General features: G+C 53.2%; 1 protein-coding gene across 3 annotated transcripts; it reads right to left on the reverse strand.

Annotated features, from left to right (window-relative positions):
• Positions 1-1,409: 1,409 nt before the first annotated feature.
• SCT (secretin) lies at positions 1,410-22,309 on the reverse strand. Of its 3 annotated transcripts, none has more exons than XM_061578926.1 (5): positions 22,036-22,309; positions 12,625-12,732; positions 10,463-10,567; positions 3,047-3,187; positions 1,410-1,691 (listed from the first exon to the last, which is right to left on the reverse strand). In XM_061578926.1, the coding sequence occupies exons 2-5, from the start codon at positions 12,723-12,725 to the stop codon at positions 1,541-1,543; spliced, it is 498 nt and encodes a 165-aa protein (XP_061434910.1). In that variant the 5' UTR covers positions 12,726-12,732; positions 22,036-22,309; the 3' UTR covers positions 1,410-1,540. The 3 variants fall into 3 exon arrangements, with proteins under 3 accessions (XP_061434910.1, XP_061434911.1, XP_061434912.1); XM_061578927.1 differs by lacking the exon at positions 22,036-22,309 and adding an exon at positions 13,000-13,264; XM_061578928.1 differs by lacking the exon at positions 12,625-12,732.
• Between the last annotated feature and the right edge of the window lie 2,515 nt (positions 22,310-24,824).

A 24,824-nucleotide genomic window follows, 5' to 3' on the forward strand; every position in this document is an offset into this window, starting at 1 on the left:
GCAACGAAGTAAGCTTTTAACCGTGCATTTCCTCTACCTCGCTTAACGACCAAATCACTTAACAGGCGGTCCATCTCTAAACCTTCATACTCAGCTTGCCCTCAGAGGCTAACCTCCTTGTTTCTGATGACGTCCACTTGTGTTGCGATCGAAACGTCGTGATATTTGTATTCACTTCATTCTATTATTTAATGATTATTATTTTTTCTATCTACGTGACTTTACCGAAAGAACCATAGAATAAGAAGGTAAATCATAAAAAAACACAAATTAACCAAGGGGCACGTGCAGTTTCAAATTACGTCATTTCATCAGCCCCCTGTGTGTTTATGAACATCAAACATAAACAATGTTTAAGATGACCACCGGTGTAGGGCGATTTCACCGAAGTTGCCGTGTCACCCGTGTAGCTCCTGCCGGGCGAGAGCCGCGGCCGCCTGGCTCACCACGAGTCTCTCTCTCTCTGTGCCGCCACTGCCTCCAACAACAGCGCCATGCTCACGAAACTTTCCGCCTAACGCAATTTCACCCCTCCACCAAAATGTAAATCATCATCAAGAGTGGAGACTAAATTTGAATTAACGATTCGTCTTGACGACGACCCCTCTCATCCTCCTCCCCCACCCCGTAACATCCGTGACCTTTGTGACAAAACTTTTGATGGTGGTGGTTGGTGGTGGTGGTGATTGGTGGTAGTTGGTGGTGGTTGGTGGTGGTGGTGGTTGGTGGTAGTGGTGGTGGTGGTTGGTGGTGGTGGTGATTGGTGGTAGTTGGTGGTGGTGGTGGTGGCTGGTGGTGGTGGTGATTGGTGGTAGTTGGTGGTGGTGGTGGTGGTTGGTGGTAGTGGTGGTGGTGGTGGTTGGTGGTGGTGGTGATTGGTGGTAGTTGGTGGTGGTGGTGGTGGCTGGTGGTGGTGGTGATTGGTGGTAGTTGGTGGTGGTGGTGGTGGCTGGTGGTGGTGGTGATTGGTGGTAGTTGGTGGTGGTGGTGGCTGGTGGTGGTGGTGATTGGTGGTAGTTGGTGGTGGTGGTGGTGGCTGGTGGTGATTGGTGGTAGTTGGTGGTGGTGGTGGTGGCTGGTGGTGGTGGTGATTGGTGGTTGGTGATTGGTGGTGGTGTGTGATTGGTGGTGGTTTGTGATTGGTGGTGGTGGTTGGTGGTGATTGGTGTTGGTTGGTGGTGGTATTTGGTGGTGGTTGGTGGTGGTTGGTGATTGGTGGTGGTTTGTGATTGGTGGTTGGTGGTGATTGGTGATTGGTGGTTGGTGATTGGTGGTGGTTGGTGGTGGTATTTGGTTGTGGTTGGTGGTGGTGGTTGGTGATTGGTGATTGGTTGTGGTGGTTGGTGGTGGTGGTGGTTGGTGGTGGTGGTGGTTGGTGGTTGTGGTGGTTGGTGGTGGTGGTTGGTGGTGGTGGTTGGTGGTGGTGGTTGGTGGTGGTGGTTGGTGGTGGTTGGTGGTGGTGGTGGTTGGTGGTGGTGATTGGTGGTGGTGGTTAAGTTGCAAGCGGAAGCTGCGGTGACTGTTTCTCTTGCTTGGGGCTCTACACGTGGCCCCGCGCGGCGGGGGAGGCTGCCCCGGGCGCCGCAGCCTCACGGGCCCCGCGGAGCGGCTCGCCGCCTCCCGCGTGGCGCCCCTCGAGCGAGGCGAGCACCTGGCGGGACAAGCCGTCGGCAAATACCGCCACAAAATCCCTGTGGGGGGGGGGCACGGTGGGGGGGGGGACACGGTGGGGGGGGGGGACACGGTGGGGGGGGGGGACACGGTGGGGGGGGGGACACGGTGGGGGGGGGGGGACATGGTGGGGGGGGGACACGGTGGGGGACACGGTGGGGGGGGGGACATGGTGGGGGGGGGACACGGTGGGGGGGGGGGATACGGTGGAGGGGGGGGACACGGTGGGGGGGGGGGGACACGATGGGGGGGGGACACGGTGGGGGGGGGGGGACACGGTGGGGGGGGGGTCACGGTGGGGGGGGGGGACGGTGGGGGGGGGGGACACGGTGGGGGGGGGGGGACACGGTGGGGGGGGGGGACGGTGGGGGGGGGGGACACGGTGGGGGGGGGGACGGTGGGGGGGGGGGACACGGTGGGGGGGGGACACGGTGGGGGTGGGGACACGGTGGGGGGGGGGGGATACGGTGGGGGGGGGGGACACGGTGGGGGGGGGATACGGTGGGGGGGGGGGGACACGGTGGGGGGGGGGACACGGTGGGGGGGACACGGTGGGGGGGGGGACACGGTGGGGGGGGACACGGTGGGGGGGGGGGGGACACGGTGGGGGGGACACGGTGGGGGGGGGACACGGTGGGGGGGGACACGGTGGGGGGGGACACGGTGGGGGGGGGGGGGGGCGGTGGGGGTCTAAGTGGAGTGGTGGTGCAGTGGTTAGCGCGCCGCTGCGCACAGCACCCGTCCATGACCGAGGCTCCATTCACGCCTCACGGTCAGCAACAACTGGTGACGATTCTCTGAACCGGTCCCTGGGCCTCTTCCCCTAGGTCGACTCGGCCTCAAATGAGTACCCGGTGCGGTGTGTGTAGTAAACATCGCTACCGGGAAGACAAAGGCGGCCGGGCGTGGTGCTGCCCCCCCCTCCCCTCGTGTGGCGTTCCGGCCTTCATCGGTGCTGCTGCTCGCTAACAGCACTCGCCCCTACAGTCTTGTAAGGGGCCGTCCATAAATGACGTCACGCGATTTTTGACCCCCCCCCCCCTCGTCACACGGCGTCACAAAAAGTCAGGCCCCCCCCCCCTCTCAAATATGACGTCACAAAGCTCTTCCCCCCCCCGCCCCCCAAAATATAAAACTGCTTCAAATCGCTGTAAACTCTCGTCATTGTAGTGCGTCTCTAATGTGGCGCTGCACTCTGATGTTGTCGGAGAACACATTCAAAGTTGCGCATTTTCAATGTGACGTCACATTTCTCAAACCCACCCCCTCCCTCGTCACACATCGTCACAAATGCCTGACCCCCCCCCCTCCCTAAGTGCGTGACGTCATTTATGGACGGTCCCTAAGGCTACACGGGGGATCTTTGTCCGCTTACCCGTCTCGGCTGGGCTCATCGTTGAGTACCACGTCTGTCCGTGGGGGCACCTGGCCCCCACCCTTCCAGCCCCCCCCTTCCCCTCTTCGTGCCGCGTGGCCCAGAGGCTCCTCCTCATCCTCATCATCGTCCATGCCCTTTCTGTGTGGAGGAAAACACACAGCAGAGAGACGGAGGAGGAGTGCGTGAGCTGCGAGTGATTGAGTGTGTGAGCTGTGAGTGTGTGAGCTGTGAGTGTGTGTGAGTGTGTGTGAGATGTGAGTGTGTGAGTGTGTGAGTGTGAGATGTAAGTGTGTGAGTGTGTGTGTGAGTGTGTGAGATGTGAGTGTGTGAGTGTGTGTGTGAGTGTGTGAGATGTGAGTGTGTGAGATGTGAGTGTGTGAGCTGTGAGTGTGTGAGTGAGTGTGTGTGAGTGTGTGAGTGAGTGTGTGAGTGAGTGAGCTGTGAGTGTGTGAGCTGTGAGTGTGTGAGCTGTGAGTGTGAGATGTGAGTGTGTGAGCTGTGAGTGTGTGAGTGAGTGTGTGAGATGTGAGTGTGTGAGATGTGAGTGTGTGAGTGAGTGTGTGAGTGTGTGTGCGGCAAAACAACCTCCTACCTCCTTGCGGTGCCGGACGGGCAACACTGTCGTGGGCAGTGCTGTGGGGGGAGGGCCAATGCCCATTGGCCTTTCCCCTCATGGCGTCTGTGTCCACCACAGTGGCTAAACGGGGGCTCTGGACGGGTGCGAGGGGCTGGTAACCCCTCCACCTTCAATTAATTACCACGAAACCACGAATTAAACATAAACCTGTAACTAATAAGCTTGTGCCGGAGGCCCCGGAAGGTCAGGCTTTTATGACGTCTCCTGGCCAAACCCCATTTGGCGGAGCCAGGAGATTGAATCTTCACCCTCGGGGCTCCTCCAGAAACAACGAAAAACCATTGCGGATGGCCACGTGGAATGTTCGAACGCTCACTGCGGAGGAGAGGCTCCTTTGTCGGGAGCTGGACCGGTACCGCCTGGATCTCTGTGGCATTCAGGAGGTCCGGTGGACCGGTTCTGGTTCCTGCCACCATGAGGGGTGGACAGTCCTCCACTCGGGGCAGGAGACTGCCAAACAACAGGGTGTGGCTCGTCTTCTGAACAAAAGAATGAAGGGGGCGTGGGAGCGTGGCGGTGAGGTGTGGGAAGTTGTAGGCCCCAGGATACTTTGGGCTCGCCTTCCCATCAACCGGAGGCGAGGAGTGGTGGTCGTGGTTGCTTATGCCCCCACCAAAGAAGAACATCTGTGGAGGGATGCAGGCAAAGCCGATGAGTCAGATGCCTTCTATGACCTCCTGTCACAGGTGCTGGCTAAAGTGGCCACTCGGGACAGAGTCATCTTGTTGGGTGACTTCAATGCCCGAGTTGGTCATGATGCTGGCACCTGGTCTGGAGTGATTGGAAGGCATGGGCCAGATCAGCTCAATACCAACGGTAGGAGGCTGCTAGATTTTTGAGCAGCCCATGGGCTTGTAATTACCAACACGCTCTTCCGGCATCGGCGCATCCACACAACATCATGGATGCATGCCGGGTCCAAGCAAGAACATCTGCTGGACTACATAGTGACGGACCAGCGGATGCGAGCCCATGTCCTTGACACCAGGACCTACCGTGGAGCTGATCTGCCCTCTGACCATCGACTAGTCATCTGTAAGATGCGCCTGCCATTCTTCCACTCCGGTGGTGGGTGTACACCCAGGACCCCATTCCAACCAAAAGTGGCCTGGTCTCAGTTAGCTGATGAAAGTTGCAAGTGAGAATTTCATCATCGCTTGCAGCTGGGGTTGGCATTGTCCCCCACTCCACCTGATGTCGAGGGTAGGTTTAAGACTGTGACTCATGCAGCTGCAATGGCTGCTTTGGGTACGCGGTCCAGACCTCCCCAGAAACCCTTGCTGACAGAGGAGGTGTTCAGGTTTATTGAGAAAAAGCGACAAGCCCACTCTCATCGGCTACAGCATTCCACGTCAGAGAATGAGGAGGTTTACCGCAGCCGTCGCTCAGAGGTTCGGAGAGCCGTAAGGCGCTACAAGGATGGGTGGTGGTCGCGGGTTGCTAAAGAGATGGAGTCTGCCTCAGTGGCCAGCGATCACAAATCACTATTTAACTCCATCAAAAAAGTAACCTGCAGCGCCACACCTATTACCATCATTAGGGGAAAAAACGGTGATCCAATCTCCGACCCCCAGGAACAGGTTTGCAGATTTGCTGAGCATTTCTGTGAGGTCCTGGGGGAGGGAAAATCTCTCAGCCAGGAAAACATCATGGCACAAAGTGGGGATAACCCTGCTGAGGCTGCGGTGCCTGAAATATTAGAAGAGGTCACCCCCTGTGAGTGACTGGCTGAGGTGCCATCTGTTGAGGAAGTACTGAAGGCGATCCGGAGTCTGAGACCAGGAAAGGCACCGGGCAGAGATGATCTCCCAAGCGAAATGCTGAGGGAGGGTGGCGTTTGTGCACAGACTGCCCTATATTACATCATAACAACAGTCTGGACCACTGGAGGGGTACCGCAGGATTGGAAGGATGCCCTGGTGGTCCCCCTCTTTAAGAAGGGGGACCGCACAGACTGTAACAACTACAGGGGCATCTCACTCCTCAGTGTGCCGGGAAAGATCCTGGCAAGGATTATTCAACATCGCCTTGCTAGGCACGCTGAGGAGAGGCTTGCGGAACCCGAATGCGGTTTCAGGAAAGGGCGGTCCTGCACAGATGCCATATTTTCTGTCCGTCTGCTACAGCAGAGGTGTAGGGAATTCCAACAAGACCTACATCTCTGCTTTATTGACCTGGTCAAGGCCTATGATACCATCAGTAGGCCTAGGCTCTGGGTTGTTCTTCGTGCTTTCGGAGTCCCTGACCCTCTGCTCACGATCATTAAGGACCTTCATGATGGTGAGCGGGCCCGGGTAAAACTACGTGGCCGGGAGTCGGAGCCTTTCCCTGTACACCTTGGGGTGCGACAGGGATGTCCTCTGGCTCCCACATTATTTTACATCTCTTTCGACTGCGTAGTTCGTGAAGCCTTCAATAGCTGTACTGGGGGAATTTCCATTTGGTACAGATATAATGGGAGGCTGATCGACGCCCGGGTGTGATCAAGGGATGGCTCCCTATTGGTCAACCACGTTATGTATGCCGATGATTTGGTAATAGCTGCTCATTCAGAAGAGGAGTTGGAGACGCTGCTGCTGAGACTGGAGCGTGCCAATAAGAGGTGGGGCCTTATCATCAGCCCTACCAAATTAAGCACCTGCCTGGGTATTTTGTACCATCGGACACTCCACCCCCACAACTCCCAATCGGTGATGGGGCAGTTGTGGAGAGAGTGGAGAGTTTCCCATACCTGGGCAGTGTGCTTATGACCGGCTCCAGTTTATCAGCAGAGGTCTCACTCCGAATCAGTCGAGCGGCAATATCTTTTCATCGGTTGTGTAACGCTGTGTGGAAGCTACCTGGTCTATCTCGCCGCACGAAGCTTCAGGTCTTCTCGGCCACGGTCATTCCCTCCCTTCTCTACGCTTGCGAAATGTGGACCCGCCTAATGGAGCATGTTCGCCGGTTGGAAACATTTAGGCTGGCCTGCCTAAGATCCATCATGGGTTTGACCAGGCTGGATTGTGTGAAGAGCTCACAGATCCTTGAAAGATCTGGGCAAAGTCCCATCGGTGAGCTCCTCCGGCAGGCAAGGCTGCGTTGGCTGGGTCATGTAGCCCGCATGCCCAGCCACCGCATGCCTAAACAGCTTTTGTTTGGCCGGATTGAGGGGGCTAAACGGGCGCGGCACGGGCTAGAGAAAAAGATGGAGTAATGTGGTACAGGAGGACGTGGAGTTGAGTGGACTTGCCGATGACTGGTACCAGCGGTGTCAAGATCGGCCTCAGTGGAGGAGGTTCGTGAAGGACGCTACTGGGCAGTTGGAGGCAGTCGCCCTCCAACAACAATGGAGGGCGGAGGAGCGAGGCTCACAACAACGAGCGGAGCGCCGGGTGGCTAAAGCACAGCAAGTTGGCACAGTAGGGGGCACAGGTGGTGCATCAACCAGTCATCTCAGTCAGTCGACCCGTGGCACCTGCTGGGTCTGCCCCGTGACCTCCTGCCAGCGGGCGTTCGACACTTCACGTGGCCTCAAGGTGCACTTGGCCTGGCACAAGCATCGTGGTGACGTCACCGCCACTTAGTGGCGAATGACGGTTGTTGTTGTTGTGTGAGTGTGTGAATGTGTAAGTGTGTGAGCTGGGAGTGTGTGTGTGTGTGAGCGTGTGAGTGAGTGTGTGAGTGAGTGAGCTGTGAGTGTGTGTGTGTGAGCTGTGAGTGTGTGAGTGTGTGAGCTGTGAATGTGTGAGCTGTGAGTGTGTGAGATATGAGTGTGTGAGTGTGTGAGATGTGAGTGTGAGTGTGTGAGATGTGAGTGAGTGAGTGTGTGAGTGTATGACCGTGTGAGTGTGTTAGTAGAGTGTGTGTGAGTGAGTGAATGTGTGTGTGTGTGAGCTGTGAGTGTGTGTGAGTGTGTGTGAGTGAGTGTGTGAGCTGTGAGTGTGTGTGTGAGTGTGTGAGTTAGTGTGTGTGTGAGTGAGTGTGTAGGGGTGTTAAAGAGAGGGTCCGTTATGCATGGCAGCCTATGGAAAACAAACACAGTGGGCGGGGCTACGTAAGTGCACGAGGAGGTGCCCTCTACGACGTCCGAGCCAGACACCCTGGGGGGGGCTGGTTCGAACGTTATGATCCCCCGGGGCCCCACCCCTCAGGGAGGGGTTGGGTATAAAAGGGGATGTTCAAAGGGCTCAAGTTAGTTATGTTTAAGCTAAGGGAAGAAGACTGAAGACGTCTTAGATAGAGCCCTGGACTCCCCTGGTTCGATGTCCTTTTCAGGGCCGGACAGGACTGAGCCAGCGGCGTGGTCCCGAAAGCCAGAGCCGGTGCTCTTGTAAGAGCTGGTCTGGAACTCCGGGTACCGGGCCCGACTTACCAGTGTCGGGCCAGTTAGCCTCCCCTAGCCCATTAGTGGAGGATTCGGGGCTAGGACAGAGTTAGCTAGGGGTGTATCCCGAGTTATACGGGTGAGGGGGCCGATACCCCCTCGAGTGTGTATATGCCCACTGTCGTATTGTGAATAAATATACGTGTGCCTCAACCTCGGCGTCAAGCGTCCTCACCGGTACTTCAAGTGTGTGTGTGAGTGTTTGTGTGTGAGTGTGTAAGTGAGTGTGTGAGTGTGTGAGCTGTGAGTGTGTGTGTGAGTGTGTAAGTGTGTGAGTGTGTGAGTGTGTGTGTGAGCATGTGAGTGTGTGAGTGAGTGTGAGTGAGCTGTGAGTGTGTGAGTGAGTGAGTGTGTGAGTGAGCTGTGTGAGTTGTGAGTGAGCGAGTGAGTGTGTGTGTGTGAGTGAGTGTGAGTGAGCTGTGAGTGTGTGATTGAATGTGTGAGTGAGCTGTGAGTGTGTGTGTGAGTGTGAGTGAGTGTGTGAGTGAGTGAGTGTGTGAGTGAGTGTGTGAGCTTTGAGTGTGTGAGCGTGTGAGTGTGTGTGCTGTGAGTGTGTAAGTGTGTGAGTGAGTGTGTGAGCTGTGAGTGTGTGAGTGAGTGTGTGAGTGTGTAAATGTGTGAGTGTGAGCTGTGAGTGTGTGAGTGTATTAGTAGAGTGTGTGAGCTATGAGTGTGTGAGTGAGTGTGAGTGAGTGAGTGTGTGAGCTGTGAGTGTGTGAGTGTATTAGTAGAGTGAGTGAGTGTGAGTGAGTGTGTGAGCTGTGCGTGTGTGAGTGAGTGTGAGTGAGTGTGTGTGAGTGTGTTAGTAGAGTGTGTGTGAGCTGTGAGTGTGTGAGTGAGTGTGTGTGTGAGTGAGTGTGTGAGTTGTGTGAGTGAGTGTGTGAGCTGTGAGTGTGTGAGTGAGTGTGAGCTATGAGTGTGTAAGTGTGTGAGTGAGTGTGTGAGTGTGTTAGTAGAGTGTGTGTGAGTGAGTGTGTGTGAGTGTGTGAGTGAGTGTGAGTGAGTGTGTGAGTTGTGTGAGTGTGTGAGTGAGTGTGTGTGAGTGTGTTAGTAGAGTGTGTGAGCTGTGAGTGTGTGTGTGAGTGTGTGAGTGAGTGTGTGAGTTGTGTGAGTGTGTGAGTTGTGTGAGTGTGTGAGTGAGTGAGTGTGAGAGTGTGTGAGTGAGTGTGTGAGCTGTGAGTGTGTGAGCTGTGAGTGTGTGAGCTGTGAGTGTGTGAGTGAGTGTGTGAGTGTGAGTGTGTGAGTGAGTGTGTGAGTGAGTGTGTGTGAGTGAGTGAGTGAGTGTGAGTGAGTGTGTGTGTGAGTGAGTGAGTGTGAGTGTGTTAGTAGAGTGTGTGTGAGCTGTGAGTGTGTGAGTGTGTGAGAGTGTGAGTGAGTGTGTGAGTGTGTGAGTTTGTGAGTGAGTGAGTGTGTGAGTGTGTTAGTAGAGTGTGTGTGAGTGAGTGTGAGTGAGTGTGTGAGCTGTGCGTGTGTGAGTGAGTGTGTGTGTGAGTGAGTGTGAGTGTGTTAGTAGAGTGTGTGTGAGCTGTGAGTGTGTGAGTGAGTGTGTGAGCTGTGCGTGTGAGTGTGTGTGTGAGCTGTGAGTGTGTGAGTGTTAGTAGAGTGAGTGTGAGTGAGTGTGTGAGCTGTGCGTGTGTGAGTGAGTGTGAGTGAGTGAGTGTGTGTGTGAGTGAGTGTGAGTGTGTTAGTAGAGTGTGTGTGAGCTGTGAGTGAGTGTGTGAGTGAGTGAGTGTGAGTGAGTGTGTGTGTGTGAGTGTGTGAGTGAGTGTGTGTGAGTGTGTGAGTGAGTGTGTTAGTGAGTGTGTGAGCTATGAGTGAGTGTGAGTGTGTTAGTAGAGTGTGTGTGAGCTGTGAGTGTGAGTGAGTGAGTGAGCTGTGAGTGTGTGTGTGAGTGAGTGTGAGTGTGTTAGTAGAGTGTGTGTGAGCTGTGAGTGTGTGAGTGAGTGTGTGAGTGTGAGTGAGTGTGTGAGTGTGTGTGAGAGTGTGTGAGTGAGTGAGTGTGTGAGTGTGTGAGTGAGTGAGTGTGTGAGTGAGTGTGTGAGTGTGTGAGTGTGAGTGAGTGTGTGTGAGAGTGTGTGAGTGTGTGAGTGAGTGTGTGTGAGCTGTGAGTGTGTGAGTGAGTGTGAGTGAGTGAGTGTGAGTGAGTGTGTGAGCTGTGAGTGAGTGTGTGTGAGTGTGTGAGTGAGTGTGTGAGTGAGTGTGTGAGTGTGTGAGTGAGTGTGAGTGAGTGAGTGTGAGTGAGTGAGTGTGTGAGCTGTGAGTGAGTGTGTGTGTGAGTGTGTGAGTGAGTGTGTGTGTGAGTGAGTAAGTGTGTGAGCTGTGAGTGAGTGAGTGTGTGAGTGAGTGTGTGAGTGTGTGAGCTGTGTGTGTGTGTGAGTGTGTGAGCCTTGACCAGGGAGGGGAGTCTCACTCGGGTCTCATCCTCATGATGTCCATCGCGTATCTCTGGACGAGTCGAGCGCTCTGCAGGCGGCTCAGCTCGCTCGTGAACATCCCGTCCACGTGTCTCTGTGGCCTGAACAACAACAACAACCACAACATCAACCACAACAACCACATCAACCACTGGCCTGAACAACAACAACAACCACAACATCAACCACAACAACCTCAACCACAACCACAAATATACATCAACAACAACCACGAGAAAACATCAACAACCACAAGAAAACATCAACAACAACCACAACAACAGTCGCACACAGATGCGTGGGAGAGAAATCAAGGTACCAGGATCGTCTCACATGCAAGAGTGAGTGAATGAATGGGTGGGTGGGTGAGTTAGTGGGTGAGTGAGTGAGATGGTGGGTGGGTGAGTTAGTGGGTGGGTGATAGAGATGGTGGGTTAGTGAATGCGTGGGTTGGTGGGTGAGTTAGTGGGTGAGTGAGTGAGATGGTGGGTGGGTGAATGAGTGGGTGGGTGATAGAGATGGTGGGTTAGTGAATGCGTGGGTTGGTGGGTGAGTTAGTGGGTGAGTGAGATGATGGCTGAGTGAGATGGTGGGTGGGTGAATGAGTGGGTGGGTGATAGAGATGGTGGGTGAGTGAATGAGTGGGTGGGTGGGTGAGTTAGTGGGTGAGTGAGATGGTGGCTGAGTGAGATGGTGGGTGAATGAGTGGGTGGTAGACAGAGTGGGTGGGTGAGTTAGTGGGTGAGAGAGATGGTGGGTGAGTGAATGAATGGGTGGGTGAGAGAGATGGTGGGTGAGAGAGATGGTGGGTGAGTGAGTCAATGGCTGAGTGAGATGGTGGGCGACTGAATGAGTGGGTGGGTGGGTGAGATGGTGTTGGGTGAATGAGTTGAGCGAGATGGTGGGTGAGTGAGATGGTGGGGGAGTGAATGAGTGGGTAGGTGGTGAGTAAGTGGGTGAGAAATATGGTCGGTGGGAGAATGAGTTTGTGGGTGGATGAGTTAGTGGGCGAGATAAACGGTGGGTGGTTCGGTGAATGAGTTGAGTGAGATGGTGGGTGAGTGAATGAGTGGCTGGGTGGGTAAATGATTGAGTGCGGCGATGATTGAATGAGTTAACGTTTATTTTGTTTAACCGGTTGTGAGAATTCAAGAGAGCAGGGTCGAGTCCCGTTCACCAGAGTGACTGAGGGCGGCCTTGAAATGCTGCCCTGCGTGTGGCACAATCCCCAACTGAGTGAAATGTCGGTGTCATTTAAAAAAAAAACCCCACAATGATGACAAATTTGGGACCTCAATGCCGGCACACAATGGCCTGCATGCTCGTGACAATGACGAATGGCGCAAACACTGAGAACTTCGCGAGCGTCACTCGCTCCCAGCGCTTGCCCCAGCAGTCCGGTGGAGGCCCCACGGGCGATCTTTGTGAGCGCCACGCTGCACTACGAACCCGGCGACCAGAAGTTCGATTCCCACTCACGGCCACCAACACCGGTGACGATTATCTGAACCAGTCTTGCGCCTCCCCTAGGTCGACTCAGCCTCAATTGAGTACCAGGTGTTGTGTGCAAACATCGCCACTGGGGAGACAAAGGCGGCCGGGCGTGGTGATGGCCACCCATCCCCCCTCGTGTGCCGTGCCGTGCTCCGGCGCGGAGGTGCTCGCTAACAGCACTTGCCCCAAACATTCTATCTAAGGCTATACGGGGATCGTTGTCTTTGTGTGTTCGTGGGAGGGGTGGCGCAATGGTTAGCGCGCTGCGCTTAGAATCCAGTGACACGAGTTAAATTCCCGTTCACGGCCAACATCAGTGACGAATATCTGAACCGGTTTTGGACCTCCCATAGGTCGACTCAGCCTCGAATAAGTACCCTGTGCGGTGTGTAAAACGTCGCCACTGGGGAGACAAAGGCGGCCGGGCGTAGTGTTGGCCACCCACCTCCGTGTGTTGCAGTGCCGCCCACCTCCGTGTGTTGCAGTGCCGCCCTTCATAGGTGCTGCTCCTCGCTAGCAGCACTTACCCCAACAGTTTGTTCAGGCTACACGGGGGGATCTTTGTCTGGCTTTCATAGGTACTGATTCTCGCTAATAGCACTTGCCCCAATAGTCTGTTGAGGCTACACGGGGGATCTTTATCTTTGTTGTGTTCGCACGTTACCGCTCAGCTCCAGGAATGGCTGCTGAGTCTCCCGTCTGGTTCACAATCATCAGCATCATCAGCAGCATCGTCATCACCAGGCCAGCCGGGCGTCTTGCCATACTTCACCTAAAAGGGAGAGAGGAAAGAGAGAGAAGGGGGGAGGTGTAGTTATGGGTGTCTCTATTGGCTGAATGGAGAAGTTACTTATTGAAGTCTCTATCTGTAGTGAGTCCAACTTTAGAGGCAACACTTTTATTGTAACATCAACCCGTTCACACAAAGGGGAAACTGCCCCTTCACCAGATACAGCCCAGGGTGGTGACCACCCAGCTAACTACGCCATACTGAGGGGTTACAGCTACGAAGGGTCAGACCCTCACTCGGGTCCCCCACCACGTGTTGATGCCTCGTAGGACGTGGAGCTTCCAGCTTGTAGACGTGGAGCTTCCAGCTTGTAGGTGTTGAGCTGCAGCTGGTGGACGTGGAGCTTCCAGCTTGTAGACGTGGAGCTGCAACTTGTAGACGTGGAGCTTCCAGCTTGTAGACGTGGAGCTGCAGCTGGTGGACGTGGAGCTTCAGCTGGTAGACGTGGAGCTGCAGCTGGTGGACGTGGAGCTGCAGCTTGTAGACGTGGAGCTGCAGCTGGTGGACGTGGAGCTTCAACTTGTAGAATGCGGCGACCCCGTCCCTCTCAGGGACCCGCCTTTTATCCTCCTGGTCGGGGCTACTCCGCCCTCGGCCCCGCCCACCTTCTCGAGCCTTCCAGCTTCCTCTCGATCCCCCTCCAGAGCTCTCCCTGGACACGTGATCAACCCCTAGCCCCCCCCCCCCCCACCTGGGGCCTTCTCTGTGGACACTCCAGATCACGTGTCTACGGGGTCGACCAGAGTGCCATGGCCCGGGGCAGCCCTGCCCCTGGGCTGACACCAGAGGTGTGGACTCGAGTCATGTGACTTGGACTCGAGTCAGACTCGAGTCATGAATTTGATGACTTCAGACTCGACTTGGACTTGCATAACAATGACTTTGTCCCACCTCTGGCTGACACTCTCCCGCTCCCCCGGTGGGAGCCCGCACCGCACGCCGTGCGTGGTGCCCGCGCTTTCCCAGCGCTCACCAAGCCCCACTAGGGCCGGCACGACACCCGCCTACGGGGTGCACGCGATGACGGCGCGTCGCACGCCGCGCTAGAGCCGGCCTCACGCAGCAACCCACCCAGTGCTGCCCGCGACGTAGGAACATCACACAGTGACATCCCCGATGTCACTACACATCACTACACATCACTACACACCACTACACATCACTACACATCACTACATATCTGTAGTGACATGAAATGTTGTCTCTCTATAGTCAGCGCCAGCCGCGATTTCACACGTGCTGCTGAGCGCCGGGTAATGGAGGGACACGTGACTGGGAGCCGGGGACACGTGACTGGGAGCCCGGGACACGTGACTGGGAGCCGGGGGCTCCGAACTTGATGCATCAGGGGGCGGGGGGAGGGGCGAGCCCACGTCCAGGGAATGAAGGGGGAGCCCTGACTGGGATCGGGGTCCGTTGTGGGGATCGGCCTGGAGTCCCGCGTCTCTTCGTCTTCGCTCGTCGCTCCTCGTTCGTGGGTTGAGTGTCGCCTGACATCGTGTGTCAGGCAGCTGCGTGCCGGCTGGCCCGTTCGCTACACTAACGCGCACGTACATAGCGAACAGATAGACAGCTAGCTATAGAACCCGAGTTGTAAGGGTTGTGTTTATTAAAAGTATTGCCTCCAACTACATTGTGTGAGCCTCTGTATAAAACACACTACATACATTTGCATGTGAAATGTGGTGCTATTGGTTTGCTATACGGTGTATGCGCTGAGGTAAAGTGCGGATAATCTCTTCCAAGAGGTTACGGTGGCTAGGAGATGTTGACTACCTCGCCTGGTATACAGGAGGTCGTGGGTTCGATCCCGACCCTGACGCCTGCTGCTGTATATTTGGAGTCTGCGTCTCTCTCTCTCATCATCATCACGGTGGCTAGGAGATGTTAACTACCTCGCCTGGTATACAGGAGGTCGTGGGTTCGATCCCGACCCTGACGCCTGCTGCTGTATATTTGGAGTCTGCGTCTCTCTCTCTCATCATCACGGTGGCTAGGAGATGTTAACTACCTCGCCTGGTACACAGGAGATCGTGGGTTCGATCCCGACCCTGACGCCTGCTGCTGTATATTTGGAGTCTGCGTCTCTCTCTATCCCCGTGGCCGCGTGGATTTTTCTCCGGGTCCTCCGGTTTTCCCCCTCCGCATCTCGAGTCAACGTCACTGCGTCTAGAGTATTTTGGCTGCTGCTGCTGCTATAAATTCCCACGTGGTGGTGGTCATGATGATGGTAAGCCCACTTTGTTGAGCTGCAATACTTTGTGATCTAGCCTGTGTATCTTCTGAAGAACAGCTACACAGCTCAGTAGGGCCTTACAACTGGTAAAACATACATTTAAAAATCTTAGTTTTACATCCGGGCAACGTTGGGCGAAACTCCTCTCCACAGGGTCTCTCCGGAGCTGCCCTCTTCCTTCTGACAGCAGTGGCGTGGGCCCAGCAATTGCGGGGCTGCGCCCTCACCGGTCACCCAGTGAGCATGGGGACCACCACCATGTATGGGGCTTTGTTTGGATGATGTAACATTCATTGCTTACGTCAGACACCAGATGAGATCATCTCTACCGTTTAGTTTGAAATCAAACCATATACGGGCAGATTACTTAATATCCTCTCGAGGAGAGGGGGTAGAGAGAGAGGGGGGTAAGGAGAGCAGAGCGTGAAATGTTTTGTGAAATATTTCATTTAAAAGAGGAGGGGGGAGGTTACATAAAGCAAAGCATAAAAAAACGAAATGATGAATGAAGCAAAGTGCCGACTACACCGAGCATCTTCTTGTTTCCTCTGATCTTACGGAGAGCGAGGAGGGGGTGGGTATAAAGAGAGAGGGGGGGGGGGGAGAGATGGGAGAGAGAGGGAGGGAGAGATGGGACAGCCAGAGAGAGAGTGGCGAGAACGAGACGGGGGGAGGGGGAGAACGAGATGGGGAGAGAGATGAGTGAGGGATAAATAATGATTGGAGACTGATAGATGGGAGAGAGAGGGAGGGGAGAGAGATGGGACAGCGAGAAACAGGAGATGAAGGGGAGAGGTGGGAGAAATATAGAGACGGCGGAGAGATGAGAGAGGAGAGTGGTGGGAGGGATCGTGATGGCAGACTAATAGATACTTTAATTGGTAGGAACCTCCTGGTTACACCAGCCCGCAGGGGATTATTGTGTTCGTCCGTCCGTCGTGCATCCAAAAATTGGAGGGGTGGGGCTGGGTGGAGAGGGGAGGGTGGGGAGGGGCTGGGTGGGGCTGGGTGGGGGTGGGAGGGGTGGGGCTGGGTGGGGAGGGGCTGGTCACCCCGTGGTGCCCTTATACAACTCAACGTTTAACCTACTCACGCCGGCTTGTGCCCGCCCTCACAGTCGGGCATATTGCGGAATACACCACGCCGCTGTTGACCCTGCAGGCCATTGACCGAGCAACCCAACGTTCCTACCAGCTCCCTCCGCAGGAATGTGTTAGAGCTGACGATACTGATTATACAGATGATGATGACGATGAAGAAGATACAGATTATTAAATATTCTTATGCTACTACTGATTATACAGATGCTGATTATGATGATACGGATGATGCTACTGATGATCACACAGATGATGCTTATACAGTAATGATGATACCAATGATTACACAGATGAAGATAGCGATGATTACACCGGCGATACTGACGATAATGATGACACACGTGATGCTATTGTGAAGATGTACAAAAACTAAACTAAGCTATTTTTAATTTTGCCAGGCAAGGCTCCACTGAGCTTTGTAATTCTTTTTCAGAAGCAACTTGGCCACATATGATAGCTCAACGAATTGGGGGCTTATCATCATCATCACGTGGAAATCTATAGCAGCCAAATATTATCAACAAGCGTTGATTCTACATGTGGATACAATAACTGGAGGAACTTGAGAACAATCCAAGCGACCATGGAGAGAGAGAGCAAGAGAGACGCAATCTCCAAATATAAGCGCGCAACTTTATCTATCTATGATGAGAGAACGAGGCGATTCGGTGTTGATTCGCAGAACCGACAAGGCCCCTACCGACACGACTTTGCCATTTGTTTTGCGATGTTTTGCTACAACGACAATTTCCTATTATCCCCGTACACGCTATCACATAATACATAATATAATAAAATACAATATAAATACTCTTATATAAGCGCACAACTTTATCTATCTGTGATGAACGCTGCACTTCCCGTCGTTTTCATGCAGGGGGCGCTGCAAACCTACGCGCCCCCTGCATGAATGACGGAGGCGCAGGGACAGACGTTCGATTACGTTGGAATCGATCTGCAGACGGCGGTCTTCTCGCACGGCCAGCAGATCTACGTCGCCTTATCTCGATCCCGCAATGCCAACCAGGTGAAAGTCCGCATCGAACCGAACCCCCAGCAAGGCCATCTACTTAACGACGAGAGAAAATTCACACGAAATGTCCTTTTCAATTAAGTTTTCCCGATGTAAAATTAAATAAGCTTTTAATGAAGAAATTAAAGTATCTAATTTAAAACATTAATTTTAAAACTTCTAAATGGAACATCGGGTGCTTGCGTGAATGCGTCGTTCGTGTGCAATCTTTTTTGTAACTTTCCTCGCCAAAGGCTTAAATGGTTCCGAGGGGCGCCGCAGGCGTCTCCGAACAAGCCCGAGTCTCCAAACATGCAGCAGCAGTAGCAGCAGCAGCAGTAGTAGCAGCAGCAGTAGCAGCAGCAGCAATAGTAGCAGCAGTAGCAGCAGTAGCAGCAGCAGCAGGAGCAGTAGCAGGAGCAGCAGTAGCAGCAGCAGCAGGAGCAGCAGTAGCAGTAGGAGCAGCAGTAGCAGCAGTAGCAGCAGCAGCAGTAGCAGCAGTAGCAGCAGTAGCAGCAGCAGTAGCAGCAGCAGGAGCAGTAGCAGGAGCAGCAGCAGCAGCAGTAGCAGCAGTAGCAGCAGTAGCAGCAGCAGTAGCAGTAGGAGCAGCACCAGCAGCAGGAGCAGCAGTAGCAGTAGGAGCAGCAGCAGCAGCAGGAGCAGCAGTAGCAGCAGCAGTAGCAGTAGGAGCAGCAGGAGCAGGAGCAGCAGTAGCAGCAGCAGTAGCAGCAACAGTAGCAGCAGGAGCAGCAGCAGCAATAGCAGCAGTAGCAGCAGCAGTAGCAGCAGTAGCAGCAGCAGGAGCAGCAGCAGCAGCAGTAGTAGCAGCAGTAGCAGCAGCAGCAGGAGCAGCAGCAGCAGTAGCAGCGGTAGCAGCAGCAGTAGCAGCAGCAGCAGTAGCAGCAGCAGCAGGCGTCAGGGTCGGGGTAGAACCCACGACCACCTGTAGACCAGGCGAGGTAGTTGACATCTCCTAGCCACCGTGATGATGATGATGAGAGAGAGACACAAACTACAAATATACAGCAGCAGGCGTCAGGGTCAGGATCGAACCCACAATCTCCTGTATACCAGGCGAGGTAGTTAACATATCCTAGCCATTGTGATGATGATGATGATGAGAGAGACGCAAACTCAAAATATACAGCAGCAGGCGTCAGGGTCGAGATCGAACCCACGCCCTCCTGTATACCAGGCGAGGTAGTTAACATCTAGATTTGAAGTTTTGGTGACTGCAAGGATCCATACTCTTTGTTTTTTTCCGGTACAGTCACGTAGATGAAAACAAAATAAAATACAAATAAAACAACTAAATTAAAACTTTAGTCGTACAGTCATAATACTCACACTCACCCTCCCATACCCTGGCATCACAAAGAAAAAAGATGTTTATCTATCGGCTTAACTCAGCTAATCCCCTGCCCAACCGCCCGCGACGCCACACGGCCTGCCACATGCCCCCCCCCGACCCCTTGGCCCCTCCCCCCCCAGCCCCCTATATAAACACGTGTCTCTAAAAATCTCTCTTCAGACGCTACAGTAATTTTGCTGGAGCAGTCACACCTGATGACGCATGCTTGTGTTGCTTCCGAACGTCGTTATTGAATTTAGTTGTTTTATTTTTATTTATTTGTTTTCACCTACGTGACTTTACCGAAAACACCAAAGAGTATGTGGTTAACATCCCCTAGACACTGTGATGATGATGAGAGAGAGACATGCAGACTCTAAACACACAGCAGGCGTCAGGATCGGTATCGAATCCACGACCTCATGCATATCAGGCGAGGTCGTCAACATCTCCTAGCCTACCGCGGCGCGCCCACAATATCTCCGATTAGCATGATTGACTACGTAGAGTGCGAAAGAAGTTCAACATACAAACATACATACAGACGGTGATGCGGACGACGACGATGATGATTGATGAAGACGATGAGCATGATGATGATTGATGAAGACGATGAGCATGATGATGATTGATGAAGACGATGATGATGATGATTGATGAAGACGATGATGATGATGATTTATGAAGACGATGATGATGATGATTGATGAAGACGATGATGATGATGATAGACGATGATGATGAAGACGATGATGATGATGAAGACGATGATGATGATGAAGACGATGATGATGATGAAGACGATAATGATGAAGATGATGATTGATGAAGACGATGATGATGATGATGAAGACGATGATGATGAAGACGATGATGATGATGATTGATGAAGACGATGAGCATGAGGATGATGAAGACGATGATGATGAAGAGGATGAGGAGGATGATGATTGATGAAGACGATGGTGGTGATTGATGAAGACGACGATGTTCCATGATGAAGTCAATGACCTCCACCACAACTCAACCTCGAGACGAACTCAACGAGGTTGGGGCGCCGTCATCGCCCGAACCAACTTTGTTGTTTGTTTTAATGAAAGACGTCACCACAGCCGATGATGATCAAGAGAGAGAGAGTAAGGAGAGGGAGACAAAGGCAAAGGTCCCCTGTATAGCCTCTAACAGACTGTCGGGGGCAAGTGCTGTTAGCGGGCAGCACCTAGGAAGGCCGGTACAGCGCACGAAGGGGTGGCCAGCATCCACGCCCGGCCGCCTTTGTCTCTCCCCAGTGGCGATGTTTACTACACACTGTAACAGGTACTTATTTGAGGCTGAGTCGACCTAGGGGAGACCCAGGACCTGTTCAGTAAATCGTCACTGATGTTGGCCGTGAGCGAAAATCGAACTCGAGTCGCTGGGTTCGTAGCGCAGCGTAGCGCTAACCGCTGCACCACCGCTCCCAATACACACACGCAGACATACACCTAGACACACACCTAGACACACACCTAGACGCACACCTAGACACACACCTAGACACACACAGACACACACCTAGACACACACAGACACACACCTAGACACACACACAGACACACACCTAGACACACACCTAGACACACACCTAGACACACACACTAGACACACACCTAGACACACACCTAGACACACACTAGACACACACCTAGACACACACCTAGACACACACCTAGACACACACCTAGACACACACACAGACACACACCTAGACACACACACAGACACACACCTAGACACACACCTAGACACACACCTAGACACACACCTAGACACACACACAGACACACACCTAGACACACACACAGACACACACCTAGACACACACCTAGACACACACACAGACACACACCTAGACACACACAGACACACACCTACACACACCTAGACACATATCTAGACACACACAGACACACACCTAGACACACACCTAGACACACCCCTAGACACACACAGACACACACCTAGACACACACCTAGACACACACCTAGACATACACACACACCTAGACACACACACCTAGACAGACACCTAGACATACACAGATACACACCTAGACACACACCTAGACACACACCTAGACACACACCTAGACACACACACAGACACACACCTAGACACACACACAGACACACACCTAGACACACACACAGACACACACCTAGACACACATCTAGACACACACCTAGACACACACACCTAGACACACACCTAGACACACACCTAGACACACACCTAGACACACACCTAGACACACACAGACCTAGACACACACAGACACACACCTAGACACACACCTAGACACACACACAGACACACACCTAGACACACACCTAGACACACACCTAGACACACACCTAGACACACACCTAGACACACACCTAGACACACACCTAGACACACACCTAGACACACACCTAGACACACACACAGACACACACCTAGACACACACACAGACACACACCTAGACACACACACAGACACACACCTAGACACACACCTAAACACACACCTAGACACACACCTAAACTCACACAAAGACACACACAGATACACACCTAGACACACACCTAGACACACACCTAGACACACACACAGACACACACCTAGAAACACACACAGACACACACCTAGACACACATCTAGACACACCCCTAGACACACACAGACACACACCCAGAAACACACCTAGACACACACACCTAGACACACACACAGACACACACCTAGACACACCCCTAGACACACACCTAGACACACACACAGACACACACACAGACACACACCTAGACACACACACAGACACACACACAGACACACACCTAGACACACACCTAGACACACACCTAGACACACACACAGACACACACACAGACACACACCTAGACACACACACAGACACACACCTAGACACACACCTAGACACACACCTAGACACACAAACAGACACACACCTAGACACACACCTAGACACAAACCTAGACACACACACAGACACACACACAGACAAACACCTAGACACACACCTAGACACACACCTAGACACACACCTAGACACACACACACCTAGACACACACACCTAGACACACACCTAGACACACACAGACACACACCTAGACACACACAGACACACAGACAGACACACACACAGACACACACACAGACACACACCTAGACACACACAGAGACACACACACCTAGACACACACACAGACACACACCTAGACACAGACCTAGACACACACCTAGACACACACCTAGACACACACCTAGACACACACAGACACACATCTAGACACACACCTAGACACACACACCTAGACACACACCTAGACACACACAGAGACACACACCTAGACACACACCTAGACACACACACAGACACACACACAGACACACACCTAGACACACACACCTAGACACGCACACAGACACACACACAGACACACACCTAGACACACACAGAGACACACACACAGACACACACACAGACACACACCTAGACACACACACAGACACACACACCTAGACACACACAGACACACACCTCAAAGAGATCTTCGCGCGACCTTGATCTGTATTCGCCAGATCCGGTGTCAAAGGCGGTCGTGTGGAAACAGACGGAGAAAGTCGCCACCACCACCACCACCAGCAGCGCTGGTATCTCTCTTTTCTCTCTCTCTGTGTCTCTGTCCCTCTCTGTCTCTCTGTCTGTCTGTCTCTCTTTCTCTCCCTCTGTATTTCTCTGTCTCTGTCTCTGCCTCTCTCTTTCTCTCTGTCTGTCTGTCTCTCTTTCTCTCCGTCTGTATTTCTCTGTCTCTATGTCTCTGCATCTCTCTCTGTCTCTGCCTCTCTCTTTCTCTCCGTCTCCCTCTGCCTCTCTTCTCGCTGATGATTTACTCTGCCGATCTTGGACTTGAGACTCCGCCCCCCCCCCCCCGCCCCCCGCTGGATGCCCGTCGCCGAACTCTGCCGCAGCCTCCTCGGAGCGCCGTCGCCTCTGTGACGTCGCCTGTGACGTCTCTGTGACGTGTCTGTGACGTCTCTGTGACGTGTCTGTGATGCCTCGTGCCAAGTCCGCCTGGCGTGCAGTCAACTGGGGCGTACGCCCCAGCAGCCTCCTCGTCATCTTCCTCCTCCTCCCTCCTCCTCCTCCCTCCTACGTTCGTCCTCCTCCTTCTCTTTTTGTTAGGTGAAAAGCCTCGGATTTATTTAGCGCGAACGGGTGCAATTGTTTTGTATAGAATAGACAATACAAATCTCGCGTTCGCACATGGTGGAAGAGCTCATCAATACGGAGGATGGATGATCGAAAACCCCACGACTGGATTTAAAGGAGGTTGGTCCTATACGTGAGTCACGGGCATTAAAATTCAACTCACGCGAGAAAAGAAATCCATTCCTGCTCTGATAGGTGAGTAACAATCCTTCAGCAGACGTCATTGGGTTGTGACACGTATACATTTGTCCAGAAGACGAATGGCTATCCAAAACATAGGGCAAAGTGTCCCTGGAATGCTCTATTTACGAACAAACCTATTCATGTTATTCTCCTCCTTCTCATCCCCATCGTCAACAAACAACATCCGCAGAGAGACACACTGGGAAGTTCCGAAAAGAGGCTCTGTATGTTGTATGTATGTTGTATGTATGTTACCATCTCGCCACGGTGGCTAGGAGATGTTCGCTCCCTTGTCTGCTGTACAGGGAGTTCATGGGTTCGATCCCGACCCTCACTACGCCTGCTGTATATTTGGAGTTTGCGTCTCTCTCTCATCATCATCACGGTGGCTAGGAGATGTTGACTACCTCGCCTGGTATACAGGAGGTCGTGGGTTCGATCCTGACCCTCACTACGCCTGCTGTATATTTGGAGTTTGCGTCTCTCTCTCATCATCATCACGGTGGCTAAGAGGTGTTAACTACCTCGCCCGGTATACAGGAGGTCGTGGGTTCGATCCTGACCCTCACTACGCCTGGTCTATATTTGGAGTCTGCGCGTCTCTCTCTCTCTCTCTCTGCGTGGTCGCGTGGATTTTTCACTGCGTCTTCCGGTTTCTCTCTCCATGTTTAGAATAAAAGTCACGCGTTTATTTGGCTGCTATACATTTCCACATGATAAGCCACTTCGTTGGGCCATCATTTGTGGCCAGGTCACTTCTGAAAAAGAGTCGTATAGCTCAGTGGGGCCCTTACCTGAGTAGCGACGTACGATGGGTCACTACGGTGCGTAGCGCTGGTTGCTGACAGAGAGGGGAATTGTGGATGTCGCAGCCGATCTGCTAGCAGAGCATGCAATGCCATAGTATGGCTCACTAGGGTGCGTAGCGCTGGTTGCTGGCAGAGAGAGGGCATCTGAGGACATAGCAGCAGCCTGGCCTGCTAACAGGGCACGTGATAGGCCGGGGTAAGGGATGTAGGGCAAAGGTGACAGAGGGGACACGTGGGGTATAGCCCAGAACCTTCTAGTAGGTTCCAAAAGGAGGCGTGGCTGAGGGCGGAGCCAAGCCATGTTGGGGGCATAAAAGGGAGGTCCCGAGGCTGGATCGAGGCTGTCGTTTGGAATGGACCTGTTGTGCTACCTCTACGTCTTCGTCTCCTCGTTTGTAGTTATCCTGTGTGTGAACAGAAGTGTTTAAGTGTAGAATAAACAACGTATGTGCCTCCTACTATTAGTGTCTCCAAAGTGACTCACTACACCTGCTAAATTAAATTATACATTAGTTGTTTTTATAGTTTAACAAACAACATCCGCGAAGACAAATATTGGGAAGTTCCTATAGGAGGATGTGTATGTTGTGCGTAAGTTGTTCACATCTCGCCACGGTGGCGAGATGTGAACAACTTACGTACAACTCCCTCGCCTGGTATACAGGAGGTCATGGTGGGTTCGATCCCGACCCTGACGCCTGCTGTATATTTGGAGTTTGCGTGTCTCTCTCTCCCCATGGTCGCGTGGATTGTGTCAGCTGAGTGGGGCCTTACACCGGGTAAAATATATTAACAAAAATAGCCATTAAGTCAATCAGAATCTTTAATTTTCCTGCAGGAGGAATCCGATGAGCTATAAAGCTTTTTTGTCGCAGATGTCTAGAAAGGGCACGGGCTAAGAACGTTACAACAACAAGAAACACAGCACACGAACACGATAGGAGTGCAAAGTACAGGATCGCATGGATCCCAACTGACCCTCCCTGTCAATCGCCCTCCAGTCTCCCGCCCTTTTCAACGTGTCCCTGCCTCGAACTGAAATCCTTTCAGGCACCAATCACAGGGAGCTTTGTTTATTACTCCCTAATGTATCCGTGTCTGCCTGCACGCGGTGTCCAGCACGTC

The sequence above is a fragment of the Lethenteron reissneri genome, chromosome 68 (genome assembly GCF_015708825.2).
Source record: "Lethenteron reissneri isolate LAM-NWPU_2019-01 chromosome 68, ASM1570882v1, whole genome shotgun sequence".
Taxonomy (NCBI): domain Eukaryota; kingdom Metazoa; phylum Chordata; class Hyperoartia; order Petromyzontiformes; family Petromyzontidae; genus Lethenteron; species Lethenteron reissneri.

What these genes read in the sequence shown, in the direction of transcription:
- SCT (XM_061578926.1), bottom strand. Translation starts at nt 12,725, where the DNA reads ATGGCAAGACGCCCGGCTGGCCTGGTGATGACGATGCTGCTGATGATG. An exon ending in ATCATGAGGATGAGACCCGA is followed by an intron (nt 3,188 to 10,462) that starts GTGAGACTCCCC and finishes TCCTCCACACAG; the next exon opens with AAAGGGCATGGACGATGATG. An exon ending in GATGAGCCCAGCCGAGACGG is followed by an intron (nt 1,692 to 3,046) that starts GTAAGCGGACAA and finishes CCCCCCCCACAG; the next exon opens with GGATTTTGTGGCGGTATTTG.